At 43.5% G+C, this 26,629-nt stretch overlaps 1 protein-coding gene across 4 annotated transcripts in view; it reads right to left on the bottom strand.

Annotated features, from left to right (window-relative positions):
• Vps11 (vacuolar protein sorting 11) overlaps positions 1–26,629 on the bottom strand; it is a 152,526-nt gene that overhangs the window by 120,360 nt on the left and 5,537 nt on the right. For all 4 annotated transcript variants that reach the window (XR_011893268.1, XR_011893267.1, XM_072287063.1 and 1 more), the window contains exons 6-8: positions 18,217–18,534; positions 11,428–11,549; positions 10,356–10,417 (exon numbers count right to left, since the gene is read on the bottom strand). Coding sequence is in view for 2 of the 4 variants with exons in the window: in XM_072287063.1 (XP_072143164.1) it covers positions 10,356–10,417; positions 11,428–11,549; positions 18,217–18,534 (502 nt within the window). In the remaining 2 variants the exon portion in view is untranslated. The remainder of the gene's footprint in view (positions 1–10,355; positions 10,418–11,427; positions 11,550–18,216; positions 18,535–26,629) is intronic.

The following is a 26,629-nucleotide window of genomic DNA, read 5'->3' as shown; positions in this document are numbered from 1 at the left end:
AATAATGAACACACAACATATGGTTTCATGTGTACGACGTGAACCATGTCAGGGCTATGTAGTTGTCTACGCCGTGTTTGTGCCGCGCTGTCCGGAATGACTTCGTAGTTCACGTCACTTATGTGGCAGAGCACTTTGTATGGACCAAAATATCGGCCCAGCAACTTTTCACAAAGGCCACAGCACCGAACAGGGGTCCACACCCACACTTGGGTCTCCGGGACTGTAGCACACTTGCCTGTGGCGTATGTTATAACGTCGTGCGTGCGTGCATGCTGCTGCTGACCAATGTTCACACGCGAGCTGGCGAGCTTCCTCAGCACGCTCAGAAAATTCTTCAGCATCAGTAGTTAGGTGCTTGGCATCTTGACACGGAAGCATAGCGTCCAGCATTGTTTTAACTTCACGGCCGTAAAGGAGACAAAATGGTGTATGCGCATTGTTTCTGGTACAGCAGTATTATATGCAAAGGTCACGTAAGGCAAGATATGATCCCATGTATTGTGCTGGACGTCGATGTACATAGAGATCATGTCTGTGACGGCCTTTTTTAATCACTCCATAAGCCCACTGGACTGCAGATGGTAAGCAGTTGTTTTTCAATGCCTGGTGTTGCTCAATTAAAAATTTCATCCATGAGCTGTGCTGTAAATGCCGTCCCTCCGTCTGCAATTACGGTGGACGGGGCACCGTTATGCAATACAATGCGACACAAAGAACTGCACTACCTCAGAAGCCATGGCTTGTGGCAGCGCCTCTGTCTTGGCATAGCAGGTTAAATAATCAATTGCGGCAATCACCCACTTGTTGCCATCAGTTGACAGAGGAAAAGGCCGAAGAATGTCCAAGCAGACTTGGTCCCATGGCTTATGAGGTGGTTCGACGGGTTGAAATAACTTGACGAGCTTCAGGGGCGGTGAATTTCGCCCCTGAATTCACAGCAGCCTTTGACATACTGTTTGATGCTTGCTGAAAGCCCAGGCCAGTAATACATCTCGTGCACTTCGGCAAGCGTTCATGAGGCGCCTAAGTGGCCAGACGTGGGCTCGTCATGGCAAGCGAAAAGAACATTGTCCCGCAAGTCTTTTGGAACCACCAGAACGTAGGCTCGGTCATTCGAACGGCTATTTTTCTTGTACAGCATGTTGTATCGTAGACAGAAAGATGTCAATATGCGATGTAAATGGTGTGGTATGGTTGTTGGGTGGTCGAGGATAGGTTGAATTTCAGCGTCATCATGTGGCCGTCTGATCAAGTCCGATGCAGTAATGGCGCCCAGGAAGCCGTCATCGCCCTCTGACTCTTGACTGACAGATTCGGCGAGAGTACACAACAGTGTGTCAGTATCTTCGTGCTAGCAGCCAGACTTATAAATGATAGTGACATCAAATTCCTGCACCCGCAAGCTCCACCCTGCCAGTCATCCTGAGGGATCACGTATGTTTGCCAACCAAATAGAGCATGGTGGCCTGTCACCACTCTGAAGGGACAGTCATAAAAATAAGGGTGAAACTTCATGATCGCCCACACGACTGCGAGACACTCTTTTTCTGTGGTAGAGTAGTTCGCCTCAGCATGCGACAGCGAGTGGCTAGCATAAGTTGTTACTTGTTCAATGTCACCTTGACAGTGGACAAGTACTGCGCCAACACTGATGTTACTGGCATCAGTATGCACCTCCGTATCAGCCTCGTCGTCAAAAATGTGTCAGGACAGGTGCTGTCTGCATGTGTTGTCGTAGTTCAGAGACGGCCACCTGTTACTCATTCATCCAGGCAAATGGCGTGTCATCCTTCGTAAGGCAAGTTGGGGGTCCCGCTGTCTTCAAGAAGTTTTCAATGAAACAGTGATAATATGTACACAAGCTCAGGAAACGCTGTTGGCAGGAAAAGGAAATGCTGCTTCAGCAGCAAGCTTGTTCGAATCCAGTCGGACTCCTCTGGCACTTACGACGTGTCCGAGAAACATATGCTCTTCATAACCAAAGTAGCACTTTTCTGGTTTAAGCAGGAGATCAGCCGAGCAGATCACTTCTAGCACATTCCGCAGGCGATGAAGATGCTGCTCAAAGGTTGGAGAAAAGAGAACTACATCATCAAGATACACAAGACAAGTCTGCCACTTCAGTCCAGTGAGGACAGCATCCATTATTCGCTGGAAAGTTGCTGGGGCTGAACACTAGCCGAAAGGGAGCACTTGAAATTCGTAGAGGCTGTCAGGAGTCACAAAAGCAGTTCTTTCGCAGACTTGTCTATCTCTATCTGCCAGTACTCGCTTTTGAAATTAAGCGATGAAAAATACTGGGCGCGCTGCAGTCTATCTAATGAGTCATCAATATGTGGCAGTGTGTATACGTCGTTTTTAGTTACATTATTGAGCTTCCGGTAATCAATGTAGAAGCGAGCGTTCCGTCCTTTTTGACAATAACGACCGGAGACAACCATGAGCTGTTGGAAGGCTCAATAACGCTGTCTTCAAGCATCTCTTGTACTTGTGTACGAATCACTTTGCATTCCTTTACCAACACACGGTAGTGCTGCTGGCGTAATGGGCATGCGTCATCGGATGTAATTATCCTGTGCCTTGTAACTGAAGTCTGGCATACCTCAGGCGAACTTGCAAAACACACCCTGAATTCAAGCAAGAGCTCATGCAGTGCTGCCTGATTGTCTTTTGACAGCTCTGAATTGATGTCGGCGTTGCCCAGTGACTTGTCAGTCATCCCCACTGCTCCAGAGGCAAAACAATCAGCCACATTTTCTATTTCGTCAGCAAACACTATCGAAGTACCGCGAAAAAGGTGCCAATGCTCATTACTAAAGTTGGTGACAAGCAACTGAGATCGGTTATCACCAAGCTGTAGCACACTCTTAGCTGCCAAAACACCATGCGTCAGTAGATGCGATAAGTTACCTTCAGTGACCCCTTCCCCTTTGCACATTCCACTGCACAATACTTCAACTAGGATACTGGTTCATGGAGGATGCATACTTTCAGCGGAAACACAAAGATTGTCGTCACGTCACTTGTTGTTGTACTCGTTGACTGCATGGTCGGCTGAAAACGTGACTACCACTCCCCGTAGGTCAATAACAGCACCATGTACCTGCAGAAAGTCCACCCCCCCAAAAATGACGTCGTGAGAGCACTCGCATAGGACAAGGCAGCTTGCCACAAATTTAGAACCTCGGATCCGAATTCTGGTCATGCAGGTTTCCAGCGGAGTAACAACGTGACCACGAGCCATCCAAATCTGTGAGCCATGCTAAGGTGTTATTACTTTCTTTAGAAACGTCACCATCTTCCCACTTAGGATAAAATAGTCTGCTCCGGCATCCACTAAAGCGCTAAGTGCATAACCATTGATCACCACTGGTATGTAAAGCGAAAGCCAGTCATTTAATTCAGCTGCAGTTGATGTCGGATCAGTACCCTCCCTTGTTCGCATCGATCGGAGGTCTTCAGCACGTTAACTTCCAGCGGCCTCGCCCCCAAAGGTCACTGTAGTTAGTTTTCTCGGCAGGGACTTGACGACCGTGCACTTGAATACTGCTGGGGCAGTGGTAAAAATCACCTTGGCGACGGTGAGTGCAACTGCCACCCGATAGGCGGTGGCATGTGCTGTTGAGCCAGATAATCTTCATTGTCCCGAGGCCGTTGGCCAAGTTGGGGTGGCAGGGAGTAGGCAGAAAAGCCCTGCAACCTGAGGCATTGGTATGGGCACTGGCGGCACAAATGATCTGCCCCACCACAGTAGAAGTGTAGAGGACAACGATCCGGAGTGCGCCAAACATCCGACTTTTGAGGGGACATGCAGCGATCATCGGCATAATGTAATGGTTGCTCCGGCTGAAGCACAACCAGAGGAGCAGCAGGGAGAAACACTAGAGGCGTGCATCGTTCTTCGATGTATTGTACCGGTTGGGCTGGCGGAAGTGCAACAGGATGAGCGGGGTGAACAAAATGCAGGGGTGACAAAGCAGAGTATCTCAAGGCTTCTGCGTAGGTCGCACAACAGTCTGCAATCTGTGCAGGCGTGGTGTTGGCAAAAGGAAAGGTGGACAGGAGCACTTGGTGCACTTCATCTTTTACAGTACTCGCAATAGAGCTCACCATAGTTTGTGGCGTGCCGTAAACCTTCTGTATTTCTTCAGGCACAATGGTGTGAAGGAGTTCTCGAAGGTGGTCATTGCTGCTTCCGACGGCCGTAAAATATCTTTGGTGGATGTTGCGTTCACTTGCAACTCGTAGTAGTTGGATCAGTGCTGAAACATCTTCTCCATACTTACAGCCTCAGATAAAATTTGGCGACAATCTTTGGAAAGCTTCACACAAGACCAGCAAAAAGCTGCTCCTTCACTCCTCGCATCAAGTGATGCAACTTCTTGTACTTGGTCATTCCTGGGTATGCTCGTCTGAAGAGGCGTGTCATATCTTTGGCGAATGCGGTGACACTTTCATTTCGAAGCTTGAAGCTGGGCGCAAGCCTGCATCGCTCGTTCTGCTTGTTCACGGCAATCAGCACTGGTGTAGATGTCCAGTAGCCGACAGCAGAACTCATGCCACGACATCAGTTGCTCCTCACGGTTTTGAAATCACATATGAACGCCGCCCTCCAGGCAAAAGTAGACATTTCTAAGTTTAGTTGCGTCGTCCCATTCGTTGTATTCCACCACAGGCTCAAAGTCTGCCATCCAGTCTTCGACGTCTTCGAACACATCACCATGGAACGACTTTGGAACCTGTGGGTTCTGAAGTGTGTATCGGTTTGTAATTGTGCTTTCCATACTGGTTGAGGTGGTCCGAGTAGCTGCGTTGCCTTCTGGAGGCAGTCCCCCAATCCAGTGGCTGGCCCTATGGATGGGAGTATCGAGTGGCACTGGGCTGGTGGTTCCGTTCCCAGGAGGGGTCTGCGACATAGATGAGAAATACCCAGCACCTCCAGCACTTTGTCATGTTTCTTGAAAGGGAACTGGCAATGTTTATTAAGGGTAGCTAGCTCCTGAAAAACACGGCGGCGAGACCTGGCTATCGAGCGGAGTGGGTAGCATGCGCACTTCTTTCTTCTTGTCCTTGCCTGTCTCTTCTCGTGCACTGTGCCCGCTACTGCAGGTGGCAATATACAGTACGGCCTACTGTTTATTCATAAAAAGAATACCAAATTACCTAGTATGCCAATACTGATACGGCTCAGCTATTAGCGGCGAGGCCAGGACGCTGCTCGCTCCGGCTCACTCAGCTGCCGTGCGCACTCGTTTCGTTCGTGCGTGCTTGGGGTATTGGCAGCTCGAGCCGTACTTACAGAAGATTATTTAGGATTATTTCTGCTGCCATGCCTGAACCACTGTTTCTTCTTGTTTATCGCAAGCTATGTAGTGCTGAAGGGGTCTACTGGTCTTGCAATGCATTTATGCGCCGTGTCTGTTATAAATTTTGCTTAAAAAGAATGTGTACGAGTTCAACACGCGAAGTTATTTGTGATGCTCCTCTAAACACTTAACACTCCCTTATTACTTAAGTATGAGAGACATTGCATTTTACATGGAAGAAATACCTTGATATTTGGTGTCAACATTATAGATCCGTGTTAGAAGGACACTGCCCAGCAAAGCTTTCATCATGATTCTCATTACTCTGGTGAGTTGTTTTAGTCAAATATGGCAACTGTATTCAGCCTAAAAGGAAGAGATAGGCGCGCATCTTGTGTGAGAAGGTTTGGTACTACTTTTACCATTCTCTGAAATAGGCACCCAGAAATGCATTGGCTGTTAACACGATGGCGCATCGTGTATAGTATATATATATACTTCACGAATACCATAACAGCAATCACATAAAAGAAAATTTCGTGGTTAAGATCGAGAACCAATCAAATGCAAGCGATGAAATGTGTCATAGTGGCCCTCAGTAGCTTTTATCGACGATATGGCACAGCCCTCCCGCAACGGAAGCAACCGACTGTCGTTATGGCAAGGTGCGCATTGTTCGCGAAACCCAGCAGTTCACTACAACTTCGAAGTGAAACCATGAAGTAGTTCTTTGCAGCTCCAATTACAATGCCTATAGCATACCCGAGGCATTACAGAGCAGCTTAGGCTGCCTTTAAATGGAAAATGCAAACACATTCCGCCTCACCATGTCTCGATCCTGCGTTGTTTAATTATACAAACTGAAAACTATTTGTTTCGTCAGTACATAAAAGAGAACCTCGCATACCTGCCTTATAAAGAAGACACCACAAGCCTCACATGAACACTTGACCTCCACTGGGGAACAATTATATTTCAATATGTGCCGCACTACTAATGAATGGGGCTTTGGCTTCTTTCTGGCTGCAGCAAACCGATCCAAAAGGCATATTTCACTCAAATATTTGACTCGAGCAGCCTGTGTCAGTTCTCCAAACAGATTCATCATGTCTGTTTCTCAAGCAAGAAGCACCAGTAAATTACTCAAGTGACTTGAATGTGTAGCATGGGAAGGGAATAAATATTGGTGCATTCCGTTCCATGTGTTGCAAACAGCTGTAAGCCTCAATCAGCTTTACTTCAAGTTAACGCCACTTGAATTTAACCAGTGAAGAACGGCCTAATTTTGAGAACCAGTTAAAAACGCAAGTGGTGCTAGCCGAATCTAAACTGCAGTGGTAGTCCTCGTCTTACTGCCGAGTGTTTCTGTGAAGAAATAGGAAAATTAGACATTATACCGTGAATTATTCGTCGTGAGCAAACATGTTTTAGCGGGTTAAAATCAAGACAAATGCTGTAGAAGTCATATATAGCCAGTGTTTAATTGTGACACGCATATTACTCCATGGTGGGTACGGAATCTTAAATGGATTCTTATGTGCTGCGCTTTTGCGTATATGCTTTTATTATTCATGTGAGCTACCACTGCAAAGTGTAGGTTCGCACATGAAAAACCCATAATGGGCTGGTGCGAGCTCCCTCGCGTGGCACTATAGCGTTGCCTTTGAGAAATATATTGTTGTCTAGGAAATAAGCTCCCTGATTACATTTTCGCAAACGAAGACGCCGTAAAATATATATTATAGAGGCCTGTCATAAGTATACAAGTATCGGGAACAAGAGTGAAAAAAATGAAACGGTTCAGAAGGCGCCCGGACACCGCTCGAACTGCAGCAGACGACAGGCCCGAGTCCGCGCCGTGACGTCACACGAGCGACGCTCGCAGCACACCTCTAGGTCGTTCTCGGGGCCGATAGTATATGAAAGTCAGGAAACATCTTTTTTTTTGTCATTAGAATTTCTGCTGAATAGAATCAAGTGCTTTTTTCCTCAGAAACTAATCAACTAGTGACTTTCTGTTGTACTGAATACCAATGAGGCTATCAGTTTAATAGTGGACCTGCGTTCTGCAGCTGTCCTTTATTAATTGCATAGAAAGTTTTGCTTTCCAGTTTTTATTCAAATACATTATGGTAGGTGGGATATCATAAGGCCTATCTGTGCAACAGACAAGAGGACCGCGCAGCAGGTGACATTTGATCACTGCGCCGCACATAGCTGGCGCCGACAGTGAAGAGCAGGCACTGTGCTGCATTGTCAGCCTCGGCATTATTTGCCCCCCCCCCCCCCCCACTTGTTCATCCACTGTTCATGCAAATGCATGCAATGGAATCGTGACACTTTCGCAACCACCGCGTAAATTCAAAGATAGTCTTGTGATGGGTTGCTCAAAGCTGCAAAATGAGGTTAATGTGCATCTACGAACGGCGTTGAGAACGACAGGCCACCGTATGGTGCGTCATAAAGATGGTGGTCGTGCACAACCTTGTTGCCAACCCATGTACTTGCTATCATTTGTGAGGTGGTTTGTCAGCCTTCCAAGTGTTGCACATCTGCTGCGAATAGGTCTGCGTCTATTCAGCATCAAATCATAACTTTATTCACCAATGATCAATTATTAGCACTGATTAGGCGTAATGGCCGTGACAAAAATTATCCCCTGGCCAATGTGGTCAAGGGCCACATGTCATCACGAAATGCTTGCCCTTAATAAGTGTGTTCAGGTGGCTCATCAGTGTTCAGTCATGAGATCATGCATACAGGTTGAATTGACGGCTGCTTGAAGCGGCGTGAAATTCGTTGCCGCGTATCCAACATGATCTGCGTGCCTATTGGCGGCTAATCGGCTTGATCTTCACACATGCTTTCTTACTTTACAAAATACGCTCTGTTTTTGCTGCCGTTCCCTCTGTCTATGTCGCGTTATCATTTCGATTGGTCCTGTCAACCTAGAAAGACCTTGTATTGCCAGAGGTGACCTCGGCTGACGCGGCGTCGTTCTGCGAATTGCAGCGTTTGGACGCTGTGTGTGCGATACTCATATCAGGCCGACATCGGGGAGCACTCGCCGTGACAAAGACCACTACCGCGTCAGGCGGTGCAGCCCGTCTGCAGTGCACTTGGCACTCCTGTTGCACCGAAAACGAAGTGAAACGCTCGCTTGAGTGGCATCGAGCATGAGAGGCTCTGCAGCACATGCGACTTGTGGCACTGCATGGGCTTTTACACCAAATTTATTAAACATTCGAAAAATCGCATAGTAGACATTTGATTCACGAATCTAATTATTCGAACATTCACCATTCAATTCAGCAATATTAGAGTATTCGCACACCCTATTTGAGAGTTATAGAAGACAGTCGAAAGTCATCAAAGACAGGCTTTCACCTGCCCCTGCTTTGCATTTACTGTAAAAGACTTTTAAACTTTCACACAATTGCTACAAAAAGAAAATGCTTCTCAACTCTCAGTTGCCGATTGGTGTTACCTCATTATGTATAAACAGCAGCAACATTCAGCGACTCAGCATTTTCTGCGACTGGCACTGCATCACTGTCTCCAATTTACAGATTCAAAAGAATGATGTTAGGGGTGCACGAATATTCTATATTTCGAACATGAATCCAGTGAACACTTCTGCAATGAAATGACCTGTATAACGAAATAATAATCCTTTCCCATTTCTATTGTGAGCTGTGTGGTGCGCTACCTTTACAATGAAGTGCCCTGTATAACTAATTTCAGAGGCCCCAAGCACTTCGTTATAAAGGTGTTCAACTCTGGCCATTGCTATTCGATTCACATTTAATAATAAAAATTCACTATTCAAAATCATTGAATATTCATTTCTGTTCAATTATAAGGAATAACAGCACTTATTAGAGTTTTGGAAGAGACAGAGTGACATAAGCTGGTACAGTATAGAGATTTTCTGCTGCAGGACAGCTGCAGATGCTCCAGAGAGGCACCGGTTTCTCAGCGAATACATGAAGCAGCCAACTTCAGCAAAGTAAATTTCCGTCATTCAGTAAGAATGCATTGTTTTTAGGCAACCAAAAAATTTGTTTTGATGTAGACAAAACAGTTCTTTCAGCAAACATATCCTCCTGGTTGAATCTCTAACAGTGCTGTTCTCAGCTGCTTCAACAGAACACTATGTGCACATGGAGACATACTGTCCTCTTGTTTCATAGCTGCCACTACAATGCTGCACCAGATAACTGAATGAAATTTTTAAACCCTTACGAGCTTCAGAGTTGGTTTGATATCCAGATTTAAACGGCAACAATGCAAGTATCAAATAATGCAAACCAGGACTTTTTACAAGACAGACTTCTCACAAATTTTATATTTCACTTTGTTTAGAAATGAAAAAAAATACTCTGTATTCAATTTGCTATTCGAAGACCGTTTTTCGCTAATATCTGTATATTTAACTCAATATGGAAATTTTTCTATTCGAACAGCCCTATAAAATGTGCAAGGCTGCATATCAGTGACTGTGTTCACTTTAACAAAACAAGCTCATAATACCCAGAATTCAATGAATAAATTTTGCAATTCTATCAAAGCCATTCCAATTATGCCAGATGCAAGAAATGAGTGAGAAAAAATGGGAGAAACGTAGGTTTAGCTTAAATATTCAGTGTTGCAAACACATCTGACTGGCACTCGCGGGCAGGCCACAAGGTAACTAAGCACCTCAGAGCATAATGTAAGCTTCCTAAGTGAGTACAGCAAGGTTTTTCGTAGTCCGAGCTAGCCAGAGCAGTTTTTCCACTCTACAGCCTCCCAAAAATGTAATAATATCACGCAAGCATCGACCACACGGCGTGTCAGCGACCTTGTAGCAGCAAGCGGCACTCCTGAAGCAAACAAGGCAGCAGATGACACTCAAACTGGAAATTGCCTTGCACACCTGTGCATACTGTCATCGATCCTGCCACCCTTCACCACTACAAGGCCGCTAACACGCCGTGCGACAGATGCTCGCGCAATTTCATTAAATTTTTGGGAGGCCGTACAGTTAGTACAACTAGTACTCACCTACAAATTTGTTCTGTATGTCATAGATGGTAACTATTGTTTTGTCTGGACCACCAGTACTTCTGAAAGAGAGCAAAGAAATAATACAGCTAAATGAAACAGCCAAATAGGATAAACAGAACACTTCTCAGTACGAAACAGCAGAAGATAAAGCAACAATTGTACTTTGTCAATCATTTATGTGAGCTGTTTAACATTAATGACAAAAAAAATTAAATTATGGGGTTTTACGTGCCAAAACCACTTTCTGATTATGAGGCACACCGTAGTGGAGGACTCCGGAAATTTTGACCACCGGGGGATCTTTAACTTGCACCTAAATGTAAGCACACGGGTGTTTTCACATTTTGCCCCCATCGAAATGCGGCCGCCGTGGCCAGGATTCGATCCCGTGACCTCATGCTCAGCAGCCCAACACCATAGCCACTGAGCAACCACGGCGGGTAACATAAATGACAAAGGAAGGTCCTTTACACAGAGGCATAAGCAACAAATTGACTTTTTCCCACTGGTGTAGCATTAAACGTGATTGCCAGTGGGAAGGTTTACGGGTGATTAAATGGCATAGCATGTGCCTGAAAAAAAGTGAGAGCCATCAAAGCATCAAAAGGTGTTCTGTACAATATTTCATTCCTAATATAGTCAGCAGAGGAAGGCAGACAAAACTTCATTAAATGTGCATAAATAATGTACACAGGGGCTTGCTAAACTATATGCTACATGAACAGCTAGCCCAAGGATACATCACAAACTTGGGCCCAATCACAACAGACTCACTGCGCAAACCTGGTATCTGTGCAACCTGTGCAAGAACTACAGAAGGTAACTGTCTCAAAGCCACAAGGCACAAGAGGAAAGGCAGCTGTGCACCATATTCAGCCACTGTTATTATTATTCCGACGCATCCAAAGTGTCAACAGTGTCGACACCCCAAAGGATGCTACTAACAGCTAGCAGATGCAGAAAAATGCCACTAGTGACACACTTAGAATAGCACACACCAGATGATGTCTAACAATTTGCTGCTCAGTGAAAGGTTGCTGCTCAACCCTTAACTTAGCACTGTGCTCACCTGGCTGTCTTGGCATCCCTGGCCACCAGGACTAAGTATGTACGAAACCAACGTAACAACAACTTTTCATCTTCAAAGACAAAGCAGGAACCACGGCCCTCTGGATGGTAGAAGTAGACAGCCTGTGACAAAGCAAACACTCAGTTGCAATAGTCTTGGTCAAGAGAGTGGCACAGCCTTTTCCCCTTCCCACACGCGATCTGCCATAGAGGCAGGGGTGATTAATATGGTAAATATAGTTCTATAAACATTCACATCAAGAATAGTAAGAGGCCAATGTTTTTTGTAAAAAACAGCCAATGTGCTTCATCAGTAAATGTTCAATCTCTGTGATGAACCAGTTTCAGTCAACATGTGCTGCTGGTTGCACCCCTAGAAATAAAAAAATTGTAGTTGTATGTGAAAAAGCACTTAGAATGGCCAAGCTCGGCAAGATAGGTGTCGCCATTTAACAGTGGAGCATAAAAAAAAAAAAATCAACGATTATGATACTCCCTAATGTGAGATTTGAGCACAGCTCTATGGGCTTTTTCATTTCACAATGTCCTGGCTGGCATGGACAATCGGTCTCATGCAGCACGTTGCAAACGGTGCGAAGTGTGACACGACTGCCTCGCTAATTGGGAGATCGCGACAGGCAGCGCGTGGTTGAGGGGTGGGCGCTATTCACAACAGCCAGCACAGAGAGACTTCGCTCATGCAGCACGTTGTTTCCATATACGGTACCGTGCGATGCGCTCGCCACATGCCATCGGTGAACAGACGATGGCGCGCTTCTCTGGTGCCATCTCGTAGAAGTCGTTGCAAGTCTTGCACAGCATTATGCTTTTCTTCTCACGTTTTCGCCATAGCCTCCTCCACATTCCGCGTCATGATTCCGCTGCACACTCCTCTCTGCTTTCCTCTACACGCCTCTTCGCTCTCGTCGATTTTTTTTCATCCCCTGTTGCGCTCCACATTCGCTCGGTTATACTACAAGACAACGCTCAGGGCAGGAACGAGCGCCTAAGAGCTGCGCTCTAAAACGACTAACAACACAAGACACGGGATATAACGAGGAGAGGGACGAAGCGCTGACACAAACAAGGGAAGAGCAACGCAGAGGATGGGGTAAAAAGGTGCCTGCTGTACTAGAAATGAACTGCAATAACATGTAAATTTTGGGCCTGTTCATACATGTTGCATAAAAAACGAGTAACAGTGCAAAACACAGGACATAAGAAAGAAATGGACTTTATAGCAGAAGAGCCTCTTTTTACTACTGCTCTCCTGTTTTTGGTGAAGCCATTGTAGCACAAATGGCTCCACCGAGTATCAAACAACTGGCAAAAAACAAGTGATTTTGAGTTATCTTTAAGTTTTCTTGCAGAAGGCGATTAAATGTAGACTGCTTCACTCAATTAACTTGCTTTTTTGAGCACGACTATCATAGGAGACAGAAGTGTTTCATTTCTACCACATGAAAGAAAGCAGTAATATGTGTGTAAAAACTTTCATATGCAACACTGCATTTGAATGATGCTGCTGCTGAACCAGGTAGGTATTTTGTTGCCATGACAGCCTCAGCAATTTTAGCAGTGCTAAAATTGGTGGATGGGCTAGTTAGTATTAACTCATTGCAAAAACATAACCTGAAAGAATGCAAGACACAAAAGAGAAAACGCACAGTACAAGCACCAAATCGGGTGTTTTCTATTCTGTGTTTTGCACTACATCATGCTAACTTAATGTGAATACTTCTAATGAGTGTACCAGGAAGCAAGGACTTTCTCAATATCTATATGTATATATCAATGATATCTATATATCAATATCTACATATCAATGAGGACTTTTCGCAAGATGTAAGAAGGAAAAGATAATGTCTGTGGAACAGCGCATTGAAAAACAGAAAAAGAAAGAGAAGGTCACACTTGTGTATGATAAAATGAAGATAAACGGAGTGATGTACGCATGGGATGAAGCCACAAACCAACGCTATCGGGTGACTGACAGCCCGTCTAATACAGGTGCAAGAACCACTGCTTCCTTAAATGACTGACATGCGCATCCGGGCAAGCTTCAGCTACTGAACGTCAATGCCCGTAGCAATAAGGCTGTAGCACATTTGTAGCACCTGGAGCACATTTTGCTTGAGCATCACCTAGATATAGTATTTGTAACAGAAACCGTGGCTACATGAGGGTGTCCGAGATTGTGAAATATGCCCTCCGGGATATAACGTTATCAGAAATGACCGCAGTAGCAGGGGTGGGTGCATTGCCATCTTTCTGGAATGCAGCTTTAAATACACGGTCCTTTACAAACCATCCGACATTGAAGCAATATGTTGCAAAATTTTCGGACACCCCGACTTGGTTGTGGGATGCGTATATCGCGCTCCGGGAAGTACTGCCGCCAGTATTGACGCACTGAATAGGAAACTGCATGATTTACGCATTCAAAACAAAAACTTTATCATAGCAGGGGATTTCAATGTTCCAGACGTTGAATGGGACGAAATGGAAATGGGTATGCGAAGCCGTGATGCAGGCTCAGCAATTATAGATATGTACTTTTTACATGGACTTACACAAGTAGTATGTGACTTTACTAGGATCTGCGGCAATAGCAAATCTGTTCTTGACCTCTTTTCTTTAAGTTATAGCATTGTATCGAGATATTATAGAGTTAACATTCTGCCCGGGATCTCGGATCACTCGATTGTAAGATTGTCTTTAAATATAAGTTCCTTTCCAAGGGTCCCTAGACTTGTTTCATATTACAGACAGTTGAATGAAGCTGATGATGCTTCAATAATAGATGAACTAGCCTTTTGTTTTGAGAAGTTTAAAAAATTAAGTGAAGATGAATCTGCGCATATCGATGAGTTGTGGTTAAACTTCAAGCGAATTGTCCACAAATGTATAGGCCGCTATGTACCTCTCAAATGTAAAACAAAACGAATGCACAGCCCATGGATTACGAGAGAGATCATACAACTGAAAAGAAAAGTGGCAAAGCGTAGGCCACTTTATAAGCATACACATGATTCCATTCTTCATGATGAAATGTCAAACTTAAGTAAACAGCTAAAGTTAATGATGAAGGAATCCAGGGACAAGTACTATGGTGTCACTATGGATACTTTTCTACGCGAATCACCCCAAAAGTTTTGGAGGCGCCTGGCTCCAACTAAGAAGGCAGTCACTTAAATAAGCACAGAACAGGGACTTATTGAGGATAAAGGTCATATAGCGAACGCCTTCAATAACTTTTTTGCTAGTGTCTTCACCAGTGACGATGGAAAGCAGTCGAAATTTGAAGTACGCCAACAGCTACCAGTTGCAGAAGAACTGCAGGTAACATATGAAGGAGTATTAAACTTGCTGCTGAACCTAAATACAAAGAAATCGGCAGGTCCCGATGAGATACCAAATTTGTTTCTAAAGAGGTATGCTGAATGGACTGCGAAGTACCTCTTCATTTTCTTCACGAAGTCACTACGGTCAGGTAAACTTCCTGAAGAATGGAAAATGAGTAAAGTCATAACCGTATTTAAAGACGGTGACAGCATGTCTACTGCCAATTACAGGTCCATTGCACTAACGTCAGGCTGTTATAAAGTGCTAGAACATATTGTTTCTAAGTACATTTGGCTGTTTTTGTCACAGAAAAAAATTCTTAGTAACTATTAACATGGGTTTCACGAGGGCTTGTCAACCGTAACACAATTACTAGAAAGTGTTCATGATTTTAGTAAAGTTATCGATGGCAAGAGACAGATATGATCTTTCTCGACTTAAAAAGGCCTTTGATAAGGTTAATCATAGAAAACTTAATTAAATTAAAGACCAATTTAGGAAATACAGGTGTAGTCAAATGGGTGGAGGACTTTCTTGTTGATGGCCGACAATTCGTCAGTATAGATAAAATAGGTCCGGGGTCTATGACGTAAAATCAGGCGTGCCTCAAGGATCAGTTCTTAGGCCTGTGTTGTTCCTGGTATACATTAATGACTTATTCGAAGAATCAGCCACAGTTACAGTGAAGTTATTCGCAGATGACTACCATATATACAGAAGTGAAATCTATTAGTGACCAAATATTCTTAAATAACTTCTTAGAAAAAGTGCACCAATGGTGCGACACGTGGCAGATGTCTATTAACCCAGCAAAGACTGTATGTATGACCATCACACACAAACATGAACCTCTGTCATTCACATACACTCTACAAGGTGAACCACGTCATCGCGTAACCGAGTACAAATATCTCGGAATTTTAATAACATCTGACCTTAGTTGGATGCCACACATTAAAAAAGTAGTAGGGAAAGCCAACCAGAGATTAGGTTATATTCGACGTGTCCTTAAACTCGCTTCTCCAGCCACGAAACTGACTGCTTATAAAGTGCTCGTGCGCCCAATATTAGAATATGCATGTGAAGTGTGGGATCCGTATTTGAAAGATTCACTGTGAAAACTAGACCAAGTTCAAAGACGTGCATTGCGGTTTATTTATTCCCGATACTGTCGGCAAGACACTGTAACACCACTTTACGCGAGGGCAAACCTGCCCCTACTTAATGTCAGGAGGAAGGAAAAACGACTTAGCTTTTTCTATTTAATCATTAATGAGCTGCTACTTGTTCATAAGTCTCGCTACATAAATGAATCTAAGACCCACATAGTGCGAAATAAACATAGTAGACACGTTAAGGAAAATCGATTTCATAAGCATTGCTACAAATACTCATTCTTCCTTTCGACAGCACGTGACTGGAACTGTCTAGACACCCTGCAAACATTGTAAATGCAGAGACATGTGAGCAGTTTTCCGCACTTGTGTCCGAATATTTTCCACAATAGGGCATATATCACTGTATCGCTATATTCTATTGTTCCATTCACTGCTTGCTGTATGCTAATGTATTGTTACCACTCCTGTCTTGGTCCTGATGTGGACCGACAGTATCCGTAAATTAAATTAATAAAACATAGCTAAGAAGCAGTGACAAAGCTGTAAACATGCATGTGTACGACCAAGGAACAGTCTAAAGATGTAGCACCCTCTCAGCTTTTGACACAATGCCAACTATGTTCATATATGGTACCAGATGAAGGTCCTGTTTCTGCATTTCAGACATTGTATGGCCGTTTTGACCTCTCTACAAGGTCTTAAGCCCAATAAGCCAGCACAAGTAAAAGGTCTGGAAAACCATTTAAACTAAAATATGCAGGACAAGTTTTTCACAGCAGCCAGTGCAACGATAATGCACTTGGATCAAGTTTATATTGGTGTACTTATACAGTAAATTCACTGAGATACACAGATTAAGGCTTACTTTTATGTTGCACTTTGCTGGAACTCATGTAAAACACACACTGCCACATAACTACTTGATTAAGATTAAAATTGAAAGTAAAGATTCATCAGAGAGTAAAAGCACTGAACATAGAAGTATGTGGCTTCTGTAAACACCTTTGCAGGCCACAGTATACCAAACAGTCATGCATAACAGCCTGCTGTATCGTGTCACATGCACATATAGGATGTTAAGAAATGATGCCGTAGCTAAGCGCACATTCTCAGCACAAAAGTGCTCAATGCTAGAGGGAGAGCTACCTGCTGCATGTTAAAATGTCTCGTTGGAATACACACATTCCGAGTCATTGTTTCTTGACCACAAATTTGCTGTTCCCACTCATATTGCTCATGACTATACATATCAGGTCATGGTAGCAGCAGCCTACATATTTCTTGAACAGATTGTATGTACTTTAATGCCGAAGAGTTCTGAAGTTAACTGGATAAACCAATGCTTATTCAAGAGCAAACAGGGCACAGGACTATAAACATATGAAATACAAACATGCTGCAGCAATATATAGGAAGCAGAAGCACACAATGAACAAGGAGAGAAGGGCGGGGAATGTCAGCCCTTGTGTAGCCTTCAACCACTGCACTGGGCTACCTGCCATGTGTGTGAGTAGTTTATGACACTGCGTGAATATGACCTCTTATCTTCATGTGCCTCCTGCTTTGAGTCTGAAGCCATTCTGCACGTGGAGCATATTTTGAAATAGTAACATTAAAATGTGAGTAACTGCTAAGGTCCTGAGGAACTGGAGCTTCGTGCCTTAATTGCCAAGTTGACAGCTATTTACTAAAGCAAACAAAGAAATAAAGAGAAGATTTTCTTTTCAGTTTTCTTTTAGATATGAACTAAGCTTGTTTGTGTAAAAGGCAATCAACTCTGGAGAGGTGAAATCTTCTGATAAGCCACTTGCTTCAACTTCACATTGTGCTTGGTTGTTTCTGTTGTTTCTGAGCCCTCCTCAGTGCAAGCACATTTCTCTGCCCAGACTTGAGCTTACAACTAGTCATTCCTTTAATAAATATTTTCATTTTTACATGAGCAGGGAAGCCTAAAATGGGCAGTCCAGGTGCACAAATGCAGTTTAGTTTTGTAGCTTTCATAATCACTGTACATCCTTTTCAACGGCACAAAGCAGGCAACACACAGGGATTAACGCCTGATGATAAAAGAAAAAGAAGGAAAAAACTGTCACAATGATTGCATAGTTTTCACATTTTACACATGCAAAAATATTCTCTGTTCCTATGCACCTTCCTTTCATTAAACAGTTGCATGTATCCTGTTCACTGTGTGTATTCTGCTTCACTCTGTTGAAAAGAATGCACATTAAACCGCACCAACTCACCTGGCAACTAGTCCTTTTGGTGCCTAATCACCCTGCCCTATGCAAAGAAGAATGGCACACATATGCGAGGGAATTACTCACGTCTTCACGAGCGACGACAAATTCACCCTCACTGCTTAGGGCAGCACACTGTGGGGCACAGCCATGTGCATCCAGAACAAGTTGCTTGGAAGGCTGCCCATGCGCACCGAGAACCAGCGACAGCACCTTGGTGCCGGTGGCGACAAACAGCTGGCTGGCCCCGGCAAAGGCCAGTGCATTGACTGAGCCAAACTCCAGGGGCACTACAGTCTGACGGCTCTGCTGCCGCGTGACATCCCCACGATACAGTAGCAGGCGGCCATCTTCCAGGCCAACGGCCATGAGCGTCAGCCGTTCATCCACAGCCAGTGACTTGGCCTGCCAAAAAAAGGTCTCAGTGCACTGAGTACTGACCCCACAGTAAGCCAGATGGAAGGAATACAGAACACTGAACTAGTTTCATGAAATTCAACTTCTTTTTTGTATTCAAAATTGCCTGACCGACTGATCGAATAATTTGTTTGTTTACTTTTTGGTTTAGCATCCCAAAGTTACACATGTGCCTGAGAGATGCCACAGTGGAGGACACTGGATAAATAATTTTGACTGTTTGCAGTTCAACATGCACCAAAATCTTGGTAAACAAGTGGTTCTGCATTCCAAGCTTGTCAAATTGGAACAGTCATGTGAGGAAATTGATGCCACAAACTCGTGCGCAGAAGCCAACCTCCACAGACCCTGCGGTGAATTTTTGTACAGGAGACAATCATAATTTTATAACTATTCAATGCTCAGTGCACTGTGTGCGTTCTTTGCTAACTCTTGCTTTAATTTTGTTCCCATGACTCATTTACACTAATCTCAGATCAAGTGCAAAAGCCTCCATGTTCTTTAACAGTACGAGTTATGCTTGCATGGCCAACACATCACTGCAGCCTCTGTGCAACTTGAATGGAATATTCGCGTGCATCAATCAGGCACAATACTAATGTCGTACTCACAAATTGAACGTGTGTCAATAATGCAGCATCTGAAAATGTGCTGGCTCAAATGTGACCATCTGTCCCTACTTGCTTGTTCACTATTTTCATTTATTTAATATTTGCAAATGCTGCCACTGACAAGAGGGTTACAGCAAAAAGGCACAAACAAAATAGAGAATAACAGTTGATGAAGAGTTAAGTATTCATCAAATGTCAGCTCTAGAGAGGTTGAATGTATTAAGAAAACTGAACAAAAATTTTCAACCAATCAGTATGTAGAAGAGAGAATGAACTTAAAATTACAAGAAACAAGCAATAAGCATAAAAAACGTAGCCAAACACAGTCATGAGTAAAAAAAAATAAATACTATACTGCAAATGTTTATTTCACCCCTTTTAGTCCCTCTGATCTCATTTGGAATCAAGTGATTTAACTGCCTTCACGACTTTACCAAATATATTCTCCAACGAAAACATTCTTTAATTAGAAAGTTTAGGCTTTTATTTGTACAGGCTGAAAATGCTCTACATGTCAGTCAAGTAAAAGTTAAGTAAATTCTGGCCTTCTATGTGCCAAAACCACAATATTATGAGGCATGCTGTAGTGGGGAACTCCATATAAATTCCGACCACCTGGGATTTTTTAAAGTGTATCCAATGCACAGTACACTAGTATTTTTTGCATTTTGCCCCCATCGAAATGCAGCCGTCACAGCTGAAATTCGATCCCATCCCCTCAATTTTAGCAATGCAACTCCAAAGCCACTATGCCACCACGGTGGATTGTACATGGGTCAGTCAAGTTCTGTAATCTGCGTAATGACGAAAACTCAAGTTTAGTGGGTTCCAGCATGTGCACATGCCACATTGCACTCTTCACGAGTTCAGATAACACAGATATCTTTTTTTCTTTTCAGGACATTTATGCTTATTCAGTCTTGTAAAACAACACAAAATGCAGTATGTGCTAGAAACAAACATGCCTGGATTTTGTAAAAGCATCCAAAGCATGATTCTAAGTGAAATCATTGGAACCTGCTGGACTTTTCTTGCTGGGCATGTAAAAAAGTGTCGCCATGAACTTCGGCTTCCTTTCGGTGTTTTTAGGAGTTCCTGTGTACTTTGTGGTTCTTGTGCTTTAGCAGTACGTCTGCAGTTATCAACGGTGAGGCCCTGCTGATTTTTTGAATAATGAAATTAGAACAGTCAGCTTCGTTCTTAATGTGACGCAATGTGTGAGACAAGCACATGGAATCGTCATATGACAAGAAAGAAAACTGGATTCAAACAAAAAAAGCTGAAAATCACACCTAGCAAAATTTTGGTTTTATTACCAAGACTGACGACGATAATGATGGTCAGTGCGGCAAACAATATTCCCAACATCACAAGCACCTCCACAGCTGCAATCTATAGGCAGAAAAATGCTGAAAGTGGAAAGCATCACCCTAAACATGTGGTGATGGATGCCATGTTGATCTGAATTTTGTACAAAAAGAAACAAGGTCTCAGCCATGTGAAGCTGCAATGCGCAAGTCCTGCTTTATGAGGATACTGTGTATTATAACACTGCTTCAAGACAAGCCTAAACCCTGCTGTGTGCAGACACCCAGCACTTTTGCGAAGACTGAAACAAAGAAAAAGCAAATTTTTGTAATTCTAGTTTTACCTTGTGTTTTGACATTTTCACCATACGAATTGCACTGGGGCCTTCAGAGAGATTTCAGCACTGTTGCTGACACAATCATAACACAAGTTCCAGTAAAGGTGGGTGACTGTTTCATGTAAATGGCAACAACAACATATTGCCGGCTACAGCTCTCTGATACGAGACTTTCAAAGCCAGACCATTTCCTTGCAGGCATTCAGGTGCAATGATGTGCTCGTTTAGGTACTAACAAGTCCCATAACAAGTCCCAGTGATTCCAATTAGAATCATGTGAAATTTCACGAAAAAAACTGGAGTTTCTGACACTTTACACCTATTTCACCTAAGATGATTTCATACCAGCTTAATTTTTTTTTCTAGTCATGCATTCATAATTAGTGACTGAAGGGGTTTTAAACTGCAGGCAGAAATACCAACAGGGGTTTGCTGCTTCTAATACATGGATTAGAGCTCTTTTGTTCTAGCATGCAATTAAGTGGAAAAGTGAGTATTTGAAACAACCAGTACTGAAGCTATATAGACAATTTTCATGTGCTTTCTCATAGCCATGTTAATGTGATGGAGATGTACGAGGGACGTTCTGAAAGCAGACGGCAAGCAGACATGTGCTGACAACGTGGTCGCCAATGGAAGTGCGTGCTATTATCCAGTATGAATAGGCCCGTGGGACTAGTATGTCTGTCATCCATGAACGCCTGCAGATCGTGTATGATGAAGGGATCATGTCTCTGGCCTTGCATCGCAGGGCACCAAGTTTTACCAGAGTGGTTTCTTCAAACTAATTGCGCGCTACGACAACTGTCTCTATGTCGGTGGTGACTATGTGGAAAAACAGGGCAATATGTATAAGTTTTTGATGACATGGCGCATTTTTTATTTTTGGCAATAAACTTTCCATGTGAAAATAAATGATGAAACTTACTTTTGGAACATCCTTCATATTTGGCTGTGGCAATATTTACCAAGCTGTTTATATGCAACTAAAGTTGCCATTTTTCTAGACTTCTCCACGAGAAAGTCATAACAATCAAGCATGTCTAAAAACAATGGGGTACAGAAAAACAGTCGCCCAATGTAGACACACAAGTAGCAAGAACTGGGCGAGCTTGAATGTGTTCATGATCCATCAGAGCAACAACTAGATATGGACAAACAAGAAAAGACGATCACAGGTGATGCCTGTCAACTGAAGCTTTAATGTGCACATACAGACAAGATACACAATGATGAAGCACCAAAGCAAGAAAAACAACTAAAACCAGCACATTTCGTAACACCGCCACACAGCTCACGCACGATTACACCCGATTTCAAAAGTTAAATTCATCCTGTGTTAGAGTGATGGAGGGCTGACTTGCACATTCGTACACATGCTTATGGAGGTGAAAAGCTTCAGCTATCTCATGCGTCCACTTGTTTCTGTACTTCATAATGATGGCAGTACTATCAAAAAGCGGTACGCAACCACAAGTATGACAGTGGCTGATAGGTGAGAGCTGGGTGTACCCTTTAACGAAGAGTGGTGTTCTTTGAGGCATATGTTGATGCACTTCCTGGTCTCACCAAAGTAGATTTTACCACAAGTTCATAGACAGCGCCAGTGATCGTCTCTTCTTTTTTGTCCGTGTCTATCTGCGCTGACAGATCATGTAAATGCACAAATTGTACACTTTTTATTTTTATTTTGACCTTCAATTGAACCACTTGAATTCTAGTATTTTTCTTTATTTTGCTTGCAAATTTTAGTGAACTTGCCAAGAACTGGTTGTATCAAGAGAATGCCCTCATGGCAGTAGTTATCAAGAGCAATGATCCTCTAGACAAAGCTTAAAGAAATTTGGGAAGAGCATGTAACAAAAGATTGCAACATAGGGCTTGAATCTGACGTTAGGGCCAGTGTCGCTCAGCTGCAATGAAGTTGTCACAAAGTGATATGCTAAGCATATCTTTTATTCAATTGTGTCACTTGTTCAGGCTCTATGGAGGGTACAGGCCATTCTGTCAGGGTGGGAAAAACTCTCTCTGGACTGTCTGTCATCAATGCGACTCTGTCGTTGCTGCACACAGCTGGGCAGGGGCGTAGCCAGGGGGGGGGGGGGGGGGGCTTATGGGGCTTCAGCCCCCCCCCCCCCCCCCCCCCCCCCCCCGAAATTTTTTCGTGCTGTCCATGCACTGCCGACCAAAGCAACCCCCGGTGCCGGAAATCATTCTGGATTTTGTCAAGAACGTATTTTTCACGCTCGAAAACCGCAAAAATTGCGAACTCGGGCTGGATTTCGCGGCAACGCCCATGCACCGGGAGTCACATAACGCAAGCAGCCCCATCCAAGCACAAAGTTTCAAGGACGTTTTGATGGCAAACAGGCACGCCGCGGCATCTCGCGGAGGCCGCGGAATCTACATTCTATCATGGAATCTACGGAGTGTGTGGATGTCAATTCCGAAACATTATGGGTATAAAGTTCTCATAAACTTTTGATGTGAAAGGTGCATTGACATTTCCAAACGTGTGCTTTAAATTTTCAATTGCGGAACTTTGTAAGTTTAATGTTCCCATAAATATTTGGCGCCATAGGTTCATTAACTTTTCCCAAGTCATAGATCGGGCCATACAACGAGACAAGCCAAATCAAATCACTATCAGACAAGTTGACAAAGCCCGCAGCGAGGCCCAATGAGACGAAGCGTTGTGGTGGTTCATTCTAGCCGTCATGCCACATTAAAAAAATAATATTTTTTTTCACCTGCGCCAAAGCATCCAGTGAAGACACTAAAGCCAGCCAAGGTAACCACGTTCTTATTTATTTTTTCTACTTTGACTTTTAATCACGAGGACACATTGAGCCTCTTCAATTTTTTTGTTCTCGCTCCCCTACCCGCAGGCTGCCAGAGCCAGCCAGAGCGCATGCGTTTTTATCGTGTTGCCCCGACCACCACACGGCGCACTTCGGTACACGTTTGGTTTTCTCTGGCCGAGTGCATTTTCGCCTGGCAGAGTTTTAGATGCTTTCTGGCTAGCAGATGAGAAAAAGAAACAATGGTCGCTCGCCGCCATCACTGTGGGGACTCGACGGATTGCCCCGCATTCGCTTGAGCGCAACCTCTCCAGAAAGTCTTGTCTCGCCGGTGTAGGATACCGAGCAGTATGCGCATGGTTCTTGGTGGACCAAGCGTCTCGTGTTTTCTTCGATATTCTTTTAATATCTACATTAGTTGCCTAAAGTAAGCATTCGATTGTGACCAACATACTTTTCTTTGCGTTTTTTTTTTCATTACGGTGCACCCGCCCCACAAAAGGAAAAAAAGAAAACGTTGCGGCGCAGCGAATTGTCGCATGGTGAAAGTTCTATTTTGTTAATTCATTTGCAGAAAGTAATGGGCCATGGGACGCTTCAGCTGCCGGATACTCTTATATTATTGCGATAGCAATTATATGGACACTCTAGGCTCATTTCTGCCATCGCCCTCATGTTCCGCATAAAGTCCAAGGGCGATAACATCGTGACCACGCGCCGCATGCTGTATGTGCGGGTGAAAGCATGTGGGGGGTGGGGGGGAATGGGTGCCGACGATGGTGGCTCAGTCTTGTGTGCCCAAGGGAGAAAAGCGGGAAGGAAGTGTGCCGCTTTCCGTCACCCGCGATACATCGGGGGAAGTGGATGAAATGGGGGAGGGATCTAGGATTCTGTGAATCTGTGATTGCGCAACATGTTTATTTGCCTTGTTTGACCGATTATATACAGTGACTTTTTCTTAGATACGTAGATTTATTGGAGACATACGTATGTTTAGATATCTTGTTGCGAGGTTTTGTGCATACGTGCAGTGAACTTTGTTTCCAATGGCACTTTTTTGCCCTTTATCAAGCTGTATCTTCGCATTTGTATATTCCATTGTATCTTCGCATTTCTAATGTACGAGGGCGAGTCAAATGAAAGTGAGCCTACCCACCCTGCGCAATTATGGTTCTGTTCATTATCCGCAAGGCCTGCGCGTAGCACACAGGCATCTCTCATTTACAAAAGTGACACGCAGGTTAACCACCGCCAGAATACATAAAAGTTCGGCGCTGCCTTCACTCATCTGATCCAGTATCACAATAAGGGTGACAATTTCTTGTCTGCAGTTGTGATCGGAGACGAACCATCATGCCACTACTACGAGCCTGAAACACGACGGCAAAGCTTACAATGGAAACATTCGAATTCACCACCCCCATAGATAGCAAAGGCCGTCATTTCCGCCAGAAAGGTGTTGTTGACTTTTATTTTTCGATCGTCAGGGGCCATTACTGATAGAATTTGTTAAATCTTGAGAGACTATAAATTGTTTCCGATATTGTGAAACGGCGGATCAGCTGCATGTCGCAATCAAGAACAAACTACGAGAAAAATTGACGAATGGGGTCATCTTGTTCCACGACAATGCCCATCCCCACGTCGCTGATGTGGTTAATACAAAACTGGCAATGTTCAAGCGGGAAACGCTGCAACAACGGCCATACAGCTCAGACCTGTCGCCTTGCGACTTTCACATGTTGGGGCAACCGAAAAAACTGCTCAAGGGAACCAGATTCGTCTCGGACGATAACGTGAAAGTCAGCTGCAGACGTTTTGAAGCAACAACCCAAGGAGCTTTATTAGACGGGAATTATGCGACTCGTTAGTCAATGGGACGAATGTCTATATGCTCATGGAGGCTACCTTTAAATAAAGTACCCCGTTTGTCATATATTCGCATCGGCTCACTTTCATTTGACTCGCCCTCGTATATTCCGCAGAACTGCTTTTTATACATGCTCTCTGTTGCGACTATAATTTCGGTGCAATTACTCACGACACACGACTGGTGACAGCTGCTCCTGCGTAATACATTGGAAGAAATGACAGCGTCATTGAGATTTTTCACTGGCGGTTGCATATGTACAAGAATGTAAACAAGGATCTTGAATGACAAAGTTTCATTAACTTGTTCATTTCATGGCGTTTACATTTTTCATATCAGCGGCATGCACTGCTTTGCTGGTTTCGAACTGATGTAGTTCTAAAGTTTGTGTGATATTTTCTTTACTTACTAAATAGACAAAAGCATGTAAGCATTGACATCAGTTAAGTTGGGCACAATTTTTGGCACATACGAGTATAATATTTTATGAAAAAATACATATTTTACTTGTACTGACAGTGCGTTGCGTTCAAGAATTCGTTTGCAGCATCTTTGGCAATGCAGTTATTATTCATATATTTGATCCCTAGGCAAATTGTTTAAGAGGAAGCTTTAGCTCGGGCCCAACTCCGACACAGCCTATTCAGATACATGTAAAACGCAGAAACACTTTTCTGAGATAACTCCTGGATCGCTTTTAATGAACTTTGTTGCATTTGAGAGAATAAGTTAAATTCTAGTGTCTGTTGGAAGCGGAATTTCGATTTAGGGCCCGAACTTTGTTTAAAATATATTGAATAATTCTAAACTTCGAAAAAAATAAACGCACGAAGTTTACGAATTAATAGCTCTGCATCAAGAACAGATATCGCGGTTCTCTAAACGGCATTCATTATACCATTCAAAGCGGACAAATTCGATTGGTCAATTTGTATCTTATGTGAATTGGTTATGTTATGTACAAGGCTTCTGCAAAAGCCGTATTTCCATAATACTTAATTTTTTTAGACTCATCTGTAACATCAATTTTGTCCGCTGTAGATGTACTATTATGTGCAATTCACAGAATTGTGATATCAATTTTCATTGCTGATTTACAGAGTTGTAAACTTCATTGTTTCGTTTCCTGAAAATTTTTGATTTTTGCCACTTTTCA

The sequence above is a fragment of the Dermacentor andersoni genome, chromosome 3, assembly GCF_023375885.2.
Source record: "Dermacentor andersoni chromosome 3, qqDerAnde1_hic_scaffold, whole genome shotgun sequence".
In the NCBI taxonomy this organism is placed as follows: Eukaryota; Metazoa; Arthropoda; class Arachnida; order Ixodida; family Ixodidae; genus Dermacentor; species Dermacentor andersoni.
The sequence above is the reverse complement of the archived record's forward strand: the minus strand, read 5'-3'. Positions and strand labels throughout refer to the sequence as shown.